This window comes from Poromitra crassiceps (genome assembly GCF_964638095.1).
Source record: "Poromitra crassiceps genome assembly, chromosome: 1".
Taxonomy (NCBI): Eukaryota; Metazoa; Chordata; class Actinopteri; order Beryciformes; family Melamphaidae; genus Poromitra; species Poromitra crassiceps.
This window is the reverse complement of record NC_139623.1, coordinates 66,970,099-66,988,893: the sequence shown is the minus strand read 5'-3', so window position 1 is coordinate 66,988,893 and position 18,795 is coordinate 66,970,099. Positions and strand designations below refer to the sequence as shown.

General features: G+C 44.5%; 1 protein-coding gene across 3 annotated transcripts in view; it reads left to right on the top strand.

Annotated features, from left to right (window-relative positions):
- Window positions 1-17,984, top strand: part of cnot10 (CCR4-NOT transcription complex, subunit 10) — a 60,841-nt gene extending 42,857 nt beyond the window's left edge. For 2 of the 3 annotated variants that reach the window (XM_083633397.1, XM_083633396.1), the window contains exons 16-19: window positions 74-106; window positions 4,019-4,146; window positions 12,303-12,378; window positions 17,546-17,984. In XM_083633397.1, the coding sequence (XP_083489523.1) occupies window positions 74-106; window positions 4,019-4,146; window positions 12,303-12,378; window positions 17,546-17,715 (407 nt within the window). In that variant the 3' untranslated portion in view covers window positions 17,716-17,984. The remainder of the gene's footprint in view (window positions 1-73; window positions 107-4,018; window positions 4,147-12,302; window positions 12,379-17,545) is intronic. The other variant, XM_083633398.1, reaches the window with a different exon arrangement.
- Window positions 17,985-18,795: the final 811 nt, after the last annotated feature.

Here is an 18,795-nt window from a genome sequence, read left to right as displayed (position 1 = left end):
CACACACATTTTACACATTTTACACAAACATGCAAGGTTACTCATTATCTGGCAATTGTTTGTTTGTTCACAGGATCAGACAAAGGGGACGAGCCCGCTGAATCCTGTGAGTATACTTTCATAAAGCTTAATACATATATATTTTTTCAAGATGAGATTAAACCTGAAACAATCAAAAAACATAAAGTTCCTCCAGAATATAATTATCATTATTAACTCATTGAGTGCCAATGACGACTTTAGTCGTCAATTGCTTTAGTAACGTTGAGTGCCAATGACGACTAAAGTCGTCAATTGCGTTTTTTGACGGTGGGACGTGGATCAAAGCCAGATCCATCTCCTGTAAAATTTTGGGGCATGTTGAATGTGTAAAAGCTATTTTACCGACCCATTAGGTGGCGACAGTGCTCTCCAGATTAGAGAAAGGCCAGGAGAAAAGAGAGAAGAAGTCATGAGGAAACGGAAATCGCATCGATATGCATGAAGCATAACGTTAGCTGTGCCTGTGAACAGCAGTCAATCTGCTGACACCACGAGCTCCTCCGTCACGGCTGCGATAGCCCCTCCATATGATTTAGTTGCCGATACCAGCCTCTTTCTGAAAAGTTACATTATTCTCAGCTGGGAGCCGGCGACAGGCTGTGAAAAAGCGGGGGGATGCAGCGCACTTTTCAGTGCAGACGGAGCAAAAGCAGAGCGAGAGCAAACGCAGCGACACTCAGTCGCGCAGAGACACTCCCACGAGGAGGAGGAGGGGGGTGGGGCACGCAGGGCAGTATACAACACACAACACCCACACAGCAGGCTCGATTGACAGAGACAGGCAAACAAGCTATCTGATGCCCACCAGCAGTAAATCAAGACCAGCAAGAAGGTGTAGGGTCTGCGCACGCAGGGGCCAGCGCTGCTGGTTGCAGCTAAAAAATATTATTTTGCCAAACAAAATTCCTTTGTTTTCACTGTTTTATTGAAGGAAATTATTTTTGAGGTGTCACATTAGAAAATATTAGCTTCAGAGTCAGTCATGTGCTTGAAATGCTATATTTCACAAAAGGCTCAATATCTCAGCTTCTAGATGGAAACGCCAATTTTTTCTGTTTTTGACCTATCTTCTCCGGCTGATAACTAAAGAACGGAAAATGATATCAATAAACTTTTTTTTGCTGCTGATACAATAGAGTCTCATCGTTCTTTGTGCGTGTTCGGTGTTTACATAGTAATATCACACAATATTCTGTGGGCCTCGAGAAATCACTGAAAACGCTCTGAAACTCTGGCACTGGGAGCGTCCGTTCTCCAAAAGTGGCTGGCACTCAATGAGTTAAACAAAATAACTATGGAAATCTATTAATTACAGCCTGTAATAACAAATATCCGTATAGCTTTTCTTTTTATGCCTCCGCCGGCAATAGCCAGGCTGGAGGCATTATGGATTCGGGTTGTCCGCCCGTACGTCCGTCCGATATTGTTCGCGGTATCTGAGGAATGGCTTTCATCAAATTTCCCTTAACCCTTGTACCCCCCTCGTCCAGCAGCTGGATCGTAAGGTGTTTTTTGTGTGGTTTTTTTTCTGTGGAAAAAAAAGTTTTGGGAGTTCAGGCCTGAAACTTTCCCCATCATTTTTTTTGGATTTATCATGGTAATTCACCCTTCCGCCACCCTAAAAAAGTGTTCCTGGCACAAAGTAAGTGCTATAATCACGTTAACCCCCCTCGGATCCAGCAGCCGGCGTATTAAAACCATTAAAACCACATTTTTGAGACCTCCAGGAAATTTTTACAAAATTAATCTATTTTATTTTTTTCAGCGGGCATCCTGGACCAAACACCTTTAAATTTGACCTTAATATCTAACCTTGGAGTTGGTTGAACATTTGGTGGAGTTACAACCATTCAAAATCCATTGCATATTTTTCCCATTGATTTCAATGTTAATTTAGCAAAAAAACAAAAACATTTTTTGACTCCCACGTACTTTCCCCAAAAATAATTATTTTTCTGATCTTACACCTCTCAGCTAGAGTCAATACATCAAATTTGTAGCTTCTATTGTGTTTGGCCCCACCCCTGTATTTGATCAGTGCTGGCATAGCAGCCAATTGCATGCAGTTTAACATGAAATACACAGTACAGTAGTCGTCATAGCAACATGTCACATGACCTGAGAACCCGGATTTTCCAGTGCAAACTACTGATTTGAAGCCTTTAGACCGAGATTGATGGATCAATGAAGCTATCTTATGTTTTTTGTGAAAATTAGCTGGCAGTCGAAAATTAGCAGTTTCATGATTTTTTATGAAACTCACCTTCATTGACAATACGTCCGTATCTCCGCGCTCGTTCGTCGTAGCGACTCGCCGATAGCATGACTGGAATCGCCGTCGAAAATTGACCATAGATCTCTAATATCGTCGTGTTTTGTGGTTGTAAGAGCTTTCTATCGCTCCCGGTTTGAGGTGCGCTCAAAGCACCGATGCACAGTAAATCCAAAGCCGTGAAACGAGGCTCTTTCTCGGGTAATGTTGCTGGACGCCTCGGTGCGGATGTCTGTCTGGATGTCTGCCTCTCTCTGCGTCTCCGTGCTGCTTCTGGAGCAGGTCACCACAGGCCAGTCACCCGGATGGCAAAGATCGCTCATGAACAACATCCGGGTCGTCTTCCAGATACATCCTGTGGACTTCCGTGTCACAGAACCGGCGCGTATCGTCGTTTATCGATCAATATCTGGCAAGCAGCCAGATAGGCAAAAAATATGGATGGATAATAAGGATTGCAATTCTCAAAAGATGAAATAAGTAAGAAAATAATTCCTCCGCGAAAAATGTGAGAAATCACAGGCTAAAATAATCCCACAGGGGGATATCCAGGTGGCATTGATGGGAAAGCAAAAAAATCATATTTTGTCTTTTCTACTGTAAATTTGATTGTACAGTAAGTACAGTAAACTGGCATTTGAGGGGTTAAAATTCTGAGTAAGCATGAAATGTTGATATGAGGTATGAGGGATGAAGTTACCAATGGATAAGAATCAATATAAAAATCATAATAATAATTATAATAATTATTATGAATATAATTGATTATCAATATCCAGCTGCTGGACGAGGAAGTGCAACAAAAAATATAAGGAGGGTACGTCAACTTCGACTCAAGGATGAACTGATTCGATTTTGGTGGTCAAAGTTCAAGGTCACTGTCACCTCACAAACGCCATTCCCAAGTTCATTAACACGATATCTCAGGAACACCTTGACAGAATTCCTTCCAATTTGGCTCAAATGTCGACTTGCACGCAAGGATGAACTGATTACATTTTGGTGATCAAAGGTCAAGGTCACTGTGATCTCTCGAACACAATTTTCAAGCTCGTTAACGTGATATCTCAGGAACACCTTGATGGAATTTCTTCGAATTTGCCTCAAATGTCCACTTGGACTTAAGGATGAACTGATTACATTTTGGTAGTCCGATCTGGAGAGTTGTAAACTAGCACATGCTTCCTCCGATACATGTGCAGTTGCCAGCCGCTCCTTTTCACCTGACAGCGAGGAGAATCACTGGCAGGATGTAGCACATGGGAGGATCACGCTATTCGCCCCCTCCCCCCCCTCCCCGAACATGGCGCACCGACCGACCAGAGGAGGCACTAGTGCAGCAACCAGGACACCCCTCAATCCGGCTTCCCACCCGCAGACACGGCCAATTGTGCCTGTATGGATGCCCGACCAAGCTGGAGGTAACACAGAGGTCCCTGTGACCTTCGTGTTGGTATGCAAGGAATCTACGGCTACACTTCCCAGACACCCAATCCTCCTGATGATTATTGTGATATTGATTCCAACCATATCGCCCAGCCCTACACTGAATACAAACACCACTGTAGTTGCTATTAAAATAAGGGCTGGCGTTTCACCATAATTGTTCCCTTCATTTATTTGTGTGTGTGTGTGTGTGTTTGTGTGTGTGTGTGTGTGTGTGTGTGTGTATGTGTGCGCGTGCATGCGTGCGTGTGTGTGTAGCAGGGAAGCAGACCCCCCTGTGTTACCCTAGCAGTGTGACGTCAGCCCGGGCCATGATGCTGTTCAACCTGGGCAGCGCATACTGCTTGAGGAGCGAATATGAGAAGGCCCGCAAGTGCCTGCATCAGGTACACACATACACACACATCTCCACCACTTCTGCATCAGGTACACATACACACACACACACACACACACACATCTCCACCACTTCTGCATCAGGTACACACACACATACACACACACACACACACACACACACACACACACACATCTCCACCACTTCTGCATCAGGTACACACACACACACATCTCCACCACTTCTGCATCAGGTACACACACACACATACACACACACACACACACACACACACACACACACACACACACACACACACATCTCCACCACTTCTGCATCAGGTACACACACACACATCTCCACTTCTGCATCAGGTACACACACACACACACACACACACACACACACACACCTCCATCACTTCTGCATCAGGTACACACATACACATCTCCACCACTTCTGCATCAGGTACACACACACACACACACACACACACACACACACACACACACACACACACATCTCCATCACTTCTGCATCAGGTACACACACACACACACATCTCCATCACTTCTGCATCAGGTACACACACACACCTCCATCGTTTCTGCATCAGGTACACACACACACATCTCCATCACTTCTGCATCAGGTACACACACACACACACACACACACACACACACACACACACACACACACACACACACACACACATCTCCACCACTTCTGCATCAGGTACACACACACACATCTCCATCACTTCTGCATCAGGTACACACACACACATCTCCATCACTTCTGCATCAGGTACACACACATACACATCTCCATCACTTCTGCATCAGGTACACACACACACACACACACACACACACACACACACATCTCCATCACTTCTGCATCAGGTACACACACACACACACACACACACACACACACACACACACACACACACACACACACACACACACACACACACACACACACACACACACACACACACACACATCTCCATCACTTCTGCATCAGGTACACACACACACATCTCCATCACTTCTGCATCAGGTACACACTAGGGATGTAGGTACTACCGGTACTACCCCCGAACCGCGGTACTATTGCTGTAGAACCGGTTCTATACTAAGATTTAAAAAGAACCTGTACTTTTCCGACCGCTGCTATGACTGATAATGGTCAATATGAGCCTGTCTCTTTAAGAAATGCGCCGGAGTGAGTGACGTCATATCCACATGTCAAGCGGTGAGGAAGAGTTTGAGGAAAAAAAGCAGCTGAGCACTGAGCAGACCCGCGGCGCGCACATTAAAAGCAAACTAGCAAAGTAGGCTATGGCAGCTGCCCCTGAAAAACCTGAGAAAGTTGGAGCCAGGTCTGCCATCTGGAAATACTTTGGCTTCAAAGCCAACGAAAACGGCCTACCTCTTCACCCAGACGCACCACAGTGCAAAAGATGCCTCAAAGTGTATCTTGTCCTCAAAACATTTGAAGGACAAGCACCCGGACCTTTTCCAAGCCTTCAAGAAAGAACAAGAGGTGATAACTGTTCAACTAATGTTATAGTAACTGTTAACTCACAAAGAAACACAAAGCCTCTCCCAGCCCAGTTAGTAGCAGCAGCTGTGCCCTTTCACAGTTTACATCTAACGTTATGTAGGCTACTTTCACGCATACTTCAGTCAGGGTTATCGACAGTCCATATTATTGCCTCTGCACGTTTCCCGACGCTACAGTGAGAAAATGCGTTCGTTAATGCGCTCGTTAACTAACGTTAACTAACGTTACAGCGGACTCCGCTGTACTAACGTTACAGCGGACTCCGCAGTAACGTTAGTTAACGAGCGCATTAACGAGCGCTCACTGTAGCGTCGGGAAACGTGCAGAGGCAATAATATGGACTGTCGATAACCCTGACTGAAGTATGCGTGAAAGTAGCCTACATAACGTTAGATGTAAACTGTGAGTAATACTGCCTGAATAGACCTTCTCACTGAAGTTAGAAATAGGGATGTCGACCGATAACCGTTTAACCGATAACCGACCGTTTCAACATTAACCGATTAATACTATCAGTTAAACGGTTAAAAAAAATGTTGCACGTGCCCTTTAACACGTGCCATGCCATGTGGGTGGGTGGAGCAAATGCAGCGAGACGCGTCAGGGCAAAGCGAGGAGTAGAGCACCAAAATGAAGCGAGCAAAAAAGAGCAGCGTGTGGGATCATTTCACCCAAAAAAATGATGAGGTGACTTGCAATATCTGCAAGGCAGCGTTGAAATACAGCAGTAGCACAACCACCATGCTGTACCACCTGCGAAGCAAACACCCACAAGCATCGAATGATGGAGGAGCACAGCCCCAAGCCACATTGCCCTCCATGATAGCATGTGATGCACGGCGATCTGAGGGGATAACCCAGAAAATATGTTCAATGGTGGAAAAAGATATGATGCCCATCAGCATGGTCTCTGGGGAGGGTTTTCTGGAGCTGATGCAGCATATTGAGCCTAATTACAAAGTCCCAGCAAGGTCGACCGTCACCACTCGAAATGAAACGCGTTTCAAAAAGAAAAAAGAAGAGCTGAAAACGTGCCTTGGTCCTGAAAAGTTTGTGGCTCTCACAACCGACTGCTGGAGGGCACTTACAACGGAGAGCTATGTGACAGTTACATGTCATCACATCGATGAGGACTGGGAGATTAAATCTGCCGTCCTACTGACACAGAGCATGGCAGGCAGACACACGGCTGACAATCTGGCAGCCACGCTAATTGATGCGGTGGAGACGTGGGGACTTAGTGGTAAAGTGACTGCATGTGTCCATGACAATGCAAGCAACATTGTGGCTGCCAACAAACCAGAAAGGGTGACCTGGGACTCTGTCGCATGTTTTGCCCATACCCTGCAGCTGGCGATAAGTGATGGGTTTAACCTGTTTGTGTACAAGGTTATTGCTGCAGCTGGGCGGCTTGTCCGACATTTCAATCACAGCACTCCTGCATGCAAGTCACTGCAGGCCAAGCAAGAACAAATGCGAGTTCCGAAACATCAGCTCATCCAGTCCTGCAAAACCAGATGGAACTCGGTGTATGACATGTTTGAAAGGCTTGTCGAACAGCGGTGGGCAGTCACAGCTGTTCTCTCCGACCGAACAGTAACAAAGCTGCAGGATGCCAGAGTCCTGGAGCTCCGAGACGAGTACTGGCAGATCATGGCGGAGATCTCACCTGTGCTGAAGAAACTGCAATGTGCAACGACCGTCATGTCCGCAGAGACAAAGGTCTCAGTTTCCCACATCTACCCCATCACCTTCAGCATGATCAACAGACACTTGGCGAGAGCTGAGGATGACAGCCGAAGAGTGGCAGAGTTCAAGGCGGAGGTTAAAAAGTCGTTGGGTTCACGCTTGGAGGTAGGCTGAGCTCTAATTCATTCAATTAAATAATATCAAATCATATAATATAGCATATAATTATATATATATTTCGGGCAATATATATATATATATATATATATATAGCCTATATATATCGGGCAATATATAATATATCTATATTATATATAGATATATTATATAATTATATAATATATCGTTATATCATTGCTATATTGTTCATCATCAGGTTAACACGGATGCATTGATGGCCAAACCAGCGCTGATCGCCTCTGTCCTGGACCCCCGCCATAAACATCTCCCGTTTTTGTCACCAAGGGAGAAAGATACGGCAAAAAACAAACTTAATGAACTTTGCGCTTCTGTGGCACTGGCCACTGACGATGAAGATGAAGAGCAGGCCACTCAATCAGTCATCAGTGGCACTGATGATGAAGAGGAAGAGCCTGGCGCTGCAGGGGGAGATGAGACCGGGGATACAGCGGGTCCTTCTCAGGCTGCAGATGGAGGCCGTCCATCTGCCATGATGATGCTTCTGGGAGAAGGCTACAGCAACCCCCAGGCCGCTGATCCACAGTTAGAGGTGGACACCTACCTGAGAGACAGTGTTCCCTCATTGGAGAGCGATCCCCTTGACTGGTGGAAGAATAACCACACACGCTTCCCAAGGCTGGCCAGTCTGGCGAGGCGCTACCTCTGCATTCCCGGGACTTCTGTCCCTTCTGAGCGGGTATTCTCGGCTGCGGGCATCATTGTTAATAGATTGCGTACCCGGCTGACCCCAGAGCATGTTGACATGCTGATTTTCCTGAATAAAAACAAATGACTGTCCTGTGCATGTGAGGAGAGAGGTAGGCCGGGCCCGCCCCGTTTATTTTAATTTTAGGATTTGATAGCCTATCTGAAAAAAGTCTTTGTTTTCACCATAGCCTTTACTATTTTATATATATTGTAGCCTACAGTATTCTCATATTAGCCTACAAAATCGAATATTTTATTTTTGTATTTATTTTAATAGGCTACGTACTGTTTAATAGGCTATAGGACGGCTTTATCTTGTGCGGGCTGCGGGCCGTGTGTGTGTTTTCCCTTTCCCCTCGGCGGCTGTGTGTTTTCTTTCTCTCCCCTTTATGGTGGGATTTATTTATTTTATTTGTTAAGAGTAGGCTACATTTGTTAAGAGTACAAATAAGAAAAAGAGTGAGTTTCAATGTCGGCCTGCATGTGTGCCGTGCCGTCTATAGGCCTCTTTGCAGTATGCGGCAGCGGGGAGCTGAGTTCGCTCAATTCAATTTGGCTTCAATTTGTGTTTTCGTTTTGTCAATGTGTTTTTTCGATTTATTAATAGTATTTTCCGTTTTGTTTAATTATTTTTGTTCATAAGAAAGTCTGGCTATATCATTTATTTAAACATTTTAAGGCAGAATATTTCGTTATAGGCTAGTTCATGTCGGGCTGTATTTAATTATAATCCTTTCACAGCAGTTTGCTATGTGAGTGAGTCCTCCGCATTACATGTTGTTGGGTTGTTGCTGCTGCAAAATAAACAATTTCTAATGAAGAAAATAAAGCATTTGTTGTGGTAATTCTTTAATGGGTCACAGACAGTCAAATAGCGCATTTTAATCTTCTCGGTTAACCGACACTTGTCGGCTAATGAGTGTCGGTTGTCGGTCAAGAAAAATTATGATTTTCGACATCCCTAGTTAGAAACAGTAGTGCTGAATTTGTTTGTTTGGTGTGCCATGCTTTCAAACAATCTCCAACATCTGCCAACATTCACAGACAACTGTCTGTTGGTGATTGTTCGTGTTTGTTGGAGAATGTTTGATTGGTGTGCCATGGGCTTAAGCCTACCCACCCCACATAAATCAACTGACTGATGCTGACTGAAACTCTTAAAATAAAGCCAAATCTTGACATTGGACAGTTTCACTTTTTTTTTTTTTTTAAGTATCGAAAAGTATCGAAAAGTATCGAAATACAAATTGGTACCGGCACCGAAACAGAAATTTAGTACCGCTACAACTAGGGGTGGGAGAAAAAATCGATTCACCTAAGTATCGCGATTTTTAATGTCACGATTTTTTGAATCGATCTTTTATTCCAGAATCGATAATCGCAAAAGCAAAATTTTTTTTTTTTTTTTTTTTTTGTGTGCTGGCAGTCAGGCCACTCACTGAACAGCAGGCCAGGCGCTGCCTACTGGTTTACTAGTGGTTTTATTACTTTATTAGTTAGTCTGAAGTAATAATTACACTTCAGGGTTAAAGTGGGTGCATCTCATTGTAAAATTGGACTTGGCCCAAATTGGGCTTCAAACGGCCCAAATTGGGCTTCAAACGACCCAAATTGAGCTTCAAACGGCCCAAATTGGGCTTCAAACTACCCACATTGAGCTTCAAATGGCCCAAATTGGGCTTCAAACGGCCCAAATTTCACGCGCGTCGGCCCATATCGGCCTGGCCTGCTTGGTATCTAATGCCCGGCCTGAATTATGATCCCAGTCCGCCCCTGTTTTTAACTATATCACCCAGCCCTACTCATGATACAGTCTCTAGTGTATGATTCAACTTTTCCCATGTTCTAATCTAGTGTAAAAAAGCAAACAAACTGAAAAAAGAAAAGAAAAAAAGAAACAAAAATCGCAATAAATCGTAATATCGAATCGCAATAATCGTAGAATCGCAATACTTAAGAATCGCAATATATATCGAATCGGCACCCAAGTATCGTGATAGTATCGAATCGGGAGATAAGTGAATCGGCACAGCCCTAGCTACAACCCTAGTACACACACATACACATCTCCATCACTTCTGCATCAGGTACACACACACACACATCTCCATCACTTCTGCATCAGGTACACACACACACATCTCCATCACTTCTGCATCAGGTACACACACACACACACACACATCTCCATCACTTCTGCATCAGGTACACACACACACACATCTCCATCACTTCTGCATCAGGTACACACACACACACACACATCTCCATCACTTCTGCATCAGGTACACACACACACACATCTCCATCACTTCTGCATCAGGTACACACACACACACACACACACATCTCCATCACTTCTGCATCAGGTACACACACACACACATCTCCATCACTTCTGCATCAGGTACACACACACACATCTCCATCACTTCTGCATCAGGTACACACTAGGGATGTTCATTTTGAAAATTTTCCAAAATCGATAATTGGTGAAAATTAACGATCAATTATCGATTATCGATCATATTAATACTTAGAAAATTTTCAATTTTCAATTTTCATTTTTTTTTTACAAAATGAATGCCTATGGCAGAAAATACGAAAGACAACGTGTTCTCCTCAATGAACTCTTTATTTCAATGTGTCTCCTCTCCAACACTGCTGTCCCCGGCGCATGCCGGTGTGAATTATCCCATGTTTAAATCAGTTTTGTTGGCACAAAGGCCCGTGCCCAGCCAGAAAACTAGAGACTATATGAAGCTCCACCTCACGTTAGTCGGCTGTGCAATGGAGTGGGGCGAGGAGGAACGAATTCCACCCAAACCTAGTCCAATTTTTTTTTTTTTTTTTTTTAATAATTAAAAAATCGATCCAAATGCCACAGGATCGATTCCAATCCTTAACGATCAATTATCGATTTTTGATAATTGATGAACATCCCTAGTACACACACCAGAGTCCTCCACCGGGTCGGGGTATAAAAAATACACTTCTGTAAATGACTGGGTTGGGGCGCGGGTAAAAATTAATTAAATGCAGCAGGGGGGGGGGGTAACAACGTAGAGCCATGTATGTTTTTCTGTTGCATGAGGCAGGGGGTGTCTCTGGCAGCTAGTCTGACTCTGATGCAGGCAGAGGGAAGAGGAGAAATGTTTCTGTTTTCCGCTTTGTTTACATAACCGGCATCGTTTCAAGTATGCGCATACCGTGCATTGTGTGACGCTATATGGACTGCACAAAACATTCAAAACTCAGCTGCAGGGTCAAGGCAGAGTCCTGCGCGGGTCTGATTTTCAAGACCCGGCCCCGCGACGTGCAATACCGACCCCGCTCCGCGAACCCGACAATATGACCACTCGGTATCGCAACCCGCCCCGCCCCGCAAACATGAGACCCGCCCTACATCTATCTATCTATCTATCTATCTATCTATCTATCTATCTATCTATCTATCTATCTATCTATCTAGATAGATAGATAGATAGATAGATAGATAGATAGATAGATCGACAGACAGACAGACAGGCAGATGACAGATATTGTAGCTTTGCATCTGGCTATAACGTGTAGGAAGGAGGAAGACTGGAAACGACGAGCGGGTTTATTCCCTGCAGCAGGAAAACGCAGAAGAAGACTAAAACAGAGCGTTTCAGACAGGGTGAACTGAAGGGGGTCGTGAGAGCCAGTACAAGATAAACAATGAGTTTTTTGAAATATGAATGATGCAATAAGCTACTCTAATGGAGGCCAACAATACAATAATAATACATTATTAGCTAAATATGGGCCCTTTAATACATCCATGGTCCATGTGCCCACTTCCTCCATATCTCATTCATATTCAATAAGCTCTTCCCACTGATGCTTCCTGTTCTAACTTTCCACTTCATTCAGAAATACATGAGCACACAGAAGGATATCACCCTCTCCATGCTACAGCATGGGCTCTTCAAACAGATGTTTCTTCTTCTATTCAAATCCATCAGTCAAATACTTGGACAGCATAAAGTGTGTGGAGCTCAAAGGTGATTTGTGCTGTGTTGTGCTCAGGCTGCGTCGATGGTGAACACCAAGGAGATTCCCCCTGAAGCCATTCTGCTGGGAGTCTACTTGGAGCTGCAGAACGGTGAGAGCTCCCTCACGCTGTCTATGTCAGGACAATGGAACTGCAGGGAGACTAAGTACAGCTGATTCAAAGGAGTTACAGGCTGCTGTTGTTGTACAGCTTGATAATTTATTTGATACTTGGTAGGTTTAAACAAATATTGTCGATATCTGGTCAGTGTTGTCCACTTCCGATATGATTTAAGTTTGATTACATATTTATTTTAGAGTTGATCAATACTACACTGGTTGTCTATGGGAAGTCCTTAGCAGTGTTAATTTTGGCAGCTATTTTAGATTGAGTCAGTTTTAAGGATTTGAAACACCAAGTCTGTATTTGTTGTTCGAAATTATCGCACGTTTAATAATAAATATGACCTCATGTTGTGTCACTCACGTTTACACACAGACTCCAAAACTTTCATCCGTCATTAAAGTTTTCGGAACAGGTTAGATTTTCTGTTTTTCGCATCAGTCAAAGGCCTTTCGTGAGCGGTTTAAGCCGTGTGTGTCTGAGTTTGGGGGAGAGAGCCAGAGGAGCAGGCGAGTGTGGCTCTAGTCTGAGCGAACGTGGTGCTTGCTCCACTCACTGGCCCCTCTCTGCTCCCTCTCCCTGGGGAGCGGTGCCTGCAGCACCCGGCCACGGCTTGGCGAGGTGAAGGCGAGTACGAATGCGGAGCCCCTGTCCAGTGAGATACGGCTACCATTCCCCGACCTGCTGCCATCTATCTGCCTTCTCTAGTCCACATCACCGCTCCTGCAGATCATGTCACCTGTCATATGGCAATGTGGATACACGAATATTTGTCTCGTATTGTGAATAGAACGATGAACATAATAAAACACATCGGACTCAGTGTGCAAGGTTTCAACTTTCTGTGCATAACAATTTTTTTTTTGGATGACATAAAAACAACGCATAGGAGAGGAAAAAATTGACTTTGTGTGCAAAGACCTTTAGTCTTTAGACAAAAATGCTTATTAGTTTTAGTCACATTTTAGTCATTTTTATGCTTCCGCTGGCGATGGAAGCTTTTCCACTCTGACAAGAATACAATTCTGGTAGTAACACTGAATCATTGTAGGGTTTTTTATGCCTCCGCCGGCGATAGCCAGGCCGGAGGCATTATGGATCCGGGTTGTCCGTCCGTCCGTACGTATGTCAGTCCATCCGTACGATGTTCGTTAACGCGATATCTCAGGAATGCCTTGACGGAATTTCATCAAATTTGTCTCAAACATCGACTTGGACTCAAGCATGAACTGATTCGATTTTCGTGGTCAAAGGTCAAGGTCACTGTGACCTCATGAATGCCATTCCCAAGTTCGTTAAAGCGATATCTCAAGAATGGCTAGATGGAATTTCTTCCAATTTGGCTCAACTGTCGACTTGGGCGCAAGGATGAACGGATTACATTTTGGTGATCAAAGGTCAAGGTCACTGTGACCTCTCCAACGCCATTTTCAAGCTTGTTAACGTGATATCTCAGGAATGCCATGACGGAATTTCATCAAATTTGCCTCAAACATTAACTTGGCCTCAAGGATGAACTGATTACATTTTGGTGGTCAAAGTTCAAGGTCACTGTGACCTCACAAACGCCATTCCCAAGTTTGTTAATGCAATATCTCAAGAACGGCTTGATAGAATTTCTTCTGATTTGGCTCAAACATCGACTTGGACGCAAGGATGAACTGATTCCATTTTGGTTATCAAAGGTCAAAGGTCAAGGTCACTGTGACCTCTCTAATGCCATTTTCAAGCTTGTTAACGCGATATCTCAGGAATGTCTTGATGGAATTTCTTCGAATTTGCCTCAAACGTCCACTTGGACTCAAGGATGAACTGGTTACATTTTGGTGGTCAAAGTTCAAGGTCACTGTGACCTCACACCCACAATTTCCAAGCTCTGTAACGCAACATCACAGGAGTGCCTTGACGGAATTTCTTCCAATTTGCCTCAAATGGCGATTTGGACTCAAGAATGAACTAATGGCGGAGGCATAAGTCCGCGTTGCGGTCATTCTAGTTTGGTACTGAAATTGATTCATGTAAAGATATGAAATATTGGCTTTGCCTTCTAAAAACCCATATCAGCCGAACCCTGGTCCGGTCACGTGTGAATGGGTTTACAAGCGAGCACAGCCGATCTGAAAGCGGTGACTTTGCTATCGGGAGACTAATCTCTTAGACAGACTTTCCACTTGCATCGAAAATCTGTCGGCAAGCTCCATGAAAAGCCAAATAACAGCACTCGTAGGGGCAGGCTCGCATGCTGCGCTTTACCCAATCAAAATGGAGCGGACGTGACCGAGAGTCAACCGGTGTGTAGTCAAACTTACCATTTTCAGCGTGTAGCAAGTTGCTACTTGCTACTAGCAACGAGCTAGAGCTGTTATTGTTGTTTCATAGTGACGGAGGGATTTGAGAGCGACACGCAGGGAGCTGAAAGGAAATCCATAAATGGTCAGAGCCGGTGGGTCGGAGCCAATGGCAGAGCTTACAGGGAGCAGAAAGGGATTTTCTTCCGTTGCCGACGGGAGTCCCTTGAGTTCCGGTTACTCATGCATTCAAACGAGCCTGAATAGTTTTTGTTTGTTTGTTTTTTCCCCCGTTGGGTTCCCAGATTGTAGGGATGCAGAGGTATCGGATGGTATCGGGTCCAATACTGACACGACCGCACCCGATACCACTTTATGGCAACGTGACGTTAACCTGAAAGCACCGTCTAAAAATAGACTTCCTTTCTTACTACACTGGCTGTCACTGTCGTTTTGATGGTGCCCTCAAGGTCCAGACTCCATTCAGTACAAATGATGATGTGTTCAAATTTCATCCAATTTTAATGTAATCTTGTAAAATATAAATAAACTAAAGACTACTAAAACCCATAATGTTGATAAGTTCTCTTTTAACACATTCACTGCCAGCCGTTTTTTCAATACTGTAGTTAGCTTCTGCCAAGGTTTTTTTTTGAGGATTCTGGCTCATCTTTCAAGAGCCGAGGATTCTTTTCTGTTAGGATTTTGTGAACACAAAATATCTCAAAAGAACTAATAGAATGTGTGCTTTCTCTGTCTAAAAGAGTTAGTTTGTAGAGTTAGTAGTTATGTAAGCATTAGCAGTTGAATACAGCATGGTTTCAGCGTCTGAAAATTTAAGCTGAGATAAACGGCTTTTTGTGAAATTCGATAGAACAGTCACTTTAACCATTCATTTTTGGCATCAGTAAGACGTCAGACATCTAAACAATAGTTTTGAACAGTAATTTCCTCCATAACAGCAGGAAACCCCCCTCTCCTTCAAACTCCTCCCTCCGTGTGTGTTCTTCTTGGCTGCAGCGGGCGTGTCACAAGCTCGTTTCTGCTGCTGCTGCTGCTGCTCCTGTCTGCTGGCGGCCGCTGGGCGAGTCTGGATGGGGCTCGCTCGTTTCTTGGGGTTTCGGTTGAGAGCTTTGATGAATCTTTTGCGATTCTGGGCTTTATGCTGCGTGTTTCAAAGTGTGTTCCACCCAGTCTATTTTTGGAACCCCCCACCGTTGTGCGCCACCAGTTGTGCTCCAGCGCGAAAGCGTTTTCGCCTACAGTATGAGAATGGCTTCCTCAAGCTTTTCCCTGCAGTTTTGGCTCGGATTTCAATAGTCTGGAGAGCACTGTCGCCACTTAGTGGGTCGGTGGAATGGGTTGTACACGTTCGGTGGCTCCAATATTTATATAGGAGATGTAAAAGGGTTAGATCCACGTCCCACCGTCAATTTTTTTTTTTTTTTTTTTAAAGACGAGATATCTCGTCAACGGCAGTCAACCGTTGGATTTTTTAAGACGAGATATCTCGTCAACGGCAGTGAACGTGTTAACTCATTCACCGCCAATGACGTCTTTGACGTGTTATCAGAAATAACCCTCCCCGCCAATGACGTGTTTGACGTGTTTTTGTTTTTATGAGTGCAGCGCATAGTTGAAACACTTACCCAGCCTGTGACATAGTTTCGGGTCCCTAACCTCAAAGTCAAGCCGACAGCACGTTATCAAACACATACCGCAGCTGTTGTTTGAAATTAGGAAGAAGGTGGAAAGGAAACGCGCTTCCTTGTTGCAGAGGAGAAACGGCATTGAAATGCCCCCTCGCCGCGCTGCAGAGCTGATCGACTTGCTGCAGAGCAGCGGACATCGAAACCGCGGTAGTCAAACCCGTGACCAACATGATCGATCCTGGTCCCTGGACCCCGTTCCTATGTGCCAGCCTTGCTGCAGGGCGAACCTGGATTGCCTAGTCAAACCCGTGACGAACATGATCGATCCGGTAACAGCAGCGCCTGGTCCCAAAGCCTGTGTCGTGTCGCAGCATTCGTCCCAGCGAGAGGAGGCAAAACGCTGATGGGGAAGGAGGGGGAAGGAGGTGCGATCCAGCAGCAGCTGTGGAGAGAACTCTCTCTCTCTCTGTGTGTGTGTGTGTGTGTGTGTGTGTGTGTGTGTGTATGTGTGTGTGCGTGCGTGTGTGTGTCTGTGTCTGTGTCTGTGTCTGTGTCTGTCTGTCTGTGTGTCTGTCTGTACACTCACTCACACTGAGCAAACTGTATTGTTGAATGTAAAAAAAGCACTTCATATATATATATATATATATATTTTTTTTTTGTCATTTGTGTCATAATGAATAATATTTACATGTCTGATGTCAATACAGTTCAAAATAAAAGAATTGAGAGCGAGTTCTGCCTGATATTGTGTGCTGTGTACATAAATGCCATTTTCTGCAATTTCTTTTCTCACAGAGACTTTTTGGGTGAAAACAGGGTGTATATAAATGGCTATAAGTAGAGTACAGAACATGCTAAAAGCTCACTTTTTTTTTCCTGGTGAACCCAGAGACGTACATCTTCATTTTGAGGTATTGCAAATCACTCTGGTGCTAATAGATAATTTACTGTGGGTCTTGAAAGATGACCAACAATTATGAAAATCTTTGGCCTGTGCTAAATATTGGCAGTCCTAAACTGGCGGTGAATGAATTAATTAAACATAATGGCATTAAAAAAAATCTTTCCATCTCTAATTAAGTTGTTTTATCGGTACTCGGTATCGGCAAGTACCCAAATGTAAGTACTCATACTCTGCAAAAAAGTGGTATCTGTGCAAGGGATCATCCCTACTTTGGTAGCGTCTGAGCCGTCTCCTCTCTGTCTCTGCAGGAAACACACAGCTGGCCCTGCAGATCATCAAGAGGAACCAGCTGCTGCCCGCTGCGCTCCCCACACCCTCCCCGGACTCCCGCAAGAAACCCCCCCAGTCCTTCCAGTCTGTCCAGCCCCTCCAGCCCATCCAGATGCCCTCATCCTTCACACAAGTACAGCGCAAATGAGCCTCACGCCCCCCCCCCCCCATGCACGACAAACTACTAGACACACACACTCGCACACGCTCCCCTGTGGATCCATAAGATTATTTATAATGCTGCTTCCCCTCAGCATCAACAGCCATATGAGTTGCAGAGGTCTGGAAAAGAAAGGGGGCTTTTCACCACCAGCAACGTCCATCGACTGAGCGGAACTGGCATCATTCCACTCTGAGTTTTTAACTTTTCCTTTTGTTAACCGAGGCATCCATGATGTTCGTCGTCTGACTCTGCTCTGTGGCAAGTGAAATAATGAAAAATAAATTTTATTTACAATATGACACGCATTTCATTTGAATTCTTATTCTGTGTCACGCGTGTTGTGGAAGTGTGTTTTGATGGGTAATAAATCATGACTTCTTTATAGTGGACATTTAAGCAATACAGCATGTCACCACAGGGAGTACTGTATATCGTCACGGCTGTGATCCGGTCGGAGGCCACAGGCAGCATTGCAGCAGCTATTCTTCCTGGAGTCCACAAGCCTAGATGTTATTAGGATGTTAGGAGTATTAACCCTAACATACATGTCTTTTGATGGTGGGAGGAAACCCATATGAACACGGGGAGAACTTGCAAACTCCACACAGAAAGGACATGGGATGGACCCATGACCTTGCTGTGAGGCAGCAGTGCTAGACCACTGAGGCGCCGTGCCGAGTGACTTCGACTTAATGTGACAAAGATAATCACAGCCGTGACTATAACACTTCACGCTATTCAAGATTCTTTAATATATGTCTATTTTTTAAGTGCATCAAGGAATGTTTTTTTCTTTTAAGTAATAAGTAAGCAATTTGAGACAACAGATGATTTTGTCTGTCATTTGTTTCCGCCAACAAAAGCAGTTCCCTCAGCATTACACTAAAACTATCAAGTGTTGCCAAGCAACAGGTAAACTGTTTACTGACTGCAAGCGAGCTAAAGCAAGCTACTTTTAGGTTAGCACAGCCAATCAATTTAGGCTGTGGCCACACTGATCCTTTAAAAGCTACAGAATTACTACTGTACTGGAGCTCCAGTACACTGCTGCCTGTCAAAAATACA